General features: G+C 46.3%; 1 protein-coding gene across 1 annotated transcript; it reads right to left on the bottom strand.

Moving 5' to 3' along the window:
* Positions 1-244: 244 nt before the first annotated feature.
* Positions 245-1313, bottom strand: Pmar_PMAR004921 (hypothetical protein; the record flags this gene model as incomplete). Its single annotated transcript, XM_002780799.1, has 5 exons — positions 245-398; positions 664-818; positions 868-951; positions 1125-1215; positions 1262-1313. Coding segments are annotated over 5 exons (536 nt in total), but the record flags the coding sequence as incomplete, so codon positions are not given.
* Positions 1314-1330: the final 17 nt, after the last annotated feature.

The raw sequence follows: 1330 nt of genomic DNA, 5'->3' as shown, positions 1-1330 counted from the left end.
AGAACGTCAGACAACCTATGGGAATGAAAATCACGATCATAAAATGCCTGCCGCCATATTGCTAGAATGCTCGACAAGTGGTTACCAATAAGATTGCTCCTCTCGTTGATTATACTATTATGAATGTGGAGCTCAGACACATCAGACCCAACCAAATACACCCCCCCCGTAATGGCTTAATACGTAACAATGTAATACACGTATGGGAATGCGGCCTCCCTTGCAGCTCTACCCGACGACCTACCTCCTTCCTCTAGTGTAGTCCTTCTCAGCTAGTGTCTGTATAGCATCAGCAATAGCCCTAGCCTGGCCCGTCTCCACAAGCTGTTCCACGTTGGTGAGCTCAATCTCCGTCCATCCATAGGAAATACATCGCAATGATTTCGACTGTACTTTGCCTGATACAGATAAACAATCACGTTATTCAACACATTGAGAATCACAACTCCACAACAATAAACTCCGACGCCTCAGTAGTGTTGGAGTAGGAACATATCTCCGCTTCCCTCACCGGAGCTCCGGAGTTTCCTCACTAGTCATATGAGTTCAAATACGAGTAGAATTAGGGTAGAAGTGTACACGAACAAATGAAAATTTTCATATTATCACCAACACACGTAGTTGACCATATGCCCATTTTCCCACTACAGACCTCCTCCCTACCATCAGCCCGTAAAGTATGAGGATCGAGGCACCTCCCACGAAGGCCCGTAAAGATATTATCATCAACTTCAGGGATAGTAAGATGCACATCGTCATCAGCCGCGATCTGCTTGGCTCGACTAGTCACATCATAAGGCACATACTGGTCCATCATCCTATACACGCACATCTTTATCATCATACCACCAACACCTTCCATCTTACACGACAGTATCAGCCACATGGAAGTAGTCTCCCGACCCACCAATGACCATAACCGTACTTACTCCCACTCGATCGCTCAACGTCCTATTAAAATATACGTTTGCTTTCCCCAGTTCACTCCAGGAGTTTCCTCGCTCATCATACAAATTCGGCTAGGAGTTTACAATATATCATAGTTTTCATATTCTCACCAACACATGTAGTTGAGCATGTGCATATCCCCCCACACTGCCTCTCACAATGACCATAGCTACTACCTGACTCGCCACAGGAAGGGCGTGATAGGCTCCTTATCGGCCGAGACTAGTTGCTGCATCCGACCGTCCCTTATCATGAAGTTGGTCGCACCTGAGTTCTCGAAAACTGATTTCGGGTCTCCCAAACTTCCTCTCACTCGTATCCTCATCAATAAGGAAGGTCGATGCACCAACCTCCAACGCCTCCATTATATTAGCTGCTTGAC

This window comes from Perkinsus marinus (assembly GCF_000006405.1).
Source record: "Perkinsus marinus ATCC 50983 genomic scaffold scf_1104296944042, whole genome shotgun sequence".
NCBI classification, from domain to species: domain Eukaryota; phylum Perkinsozoa; order Perkinsida; family Perkinsidae; genus Perkinsus; species Perkinsus marinus.
The sequence above is the reverse complement of the archived record's forward strand: the minus strand, read 5'-3'. Positions and strand labels throughout refer to the sequence as shown.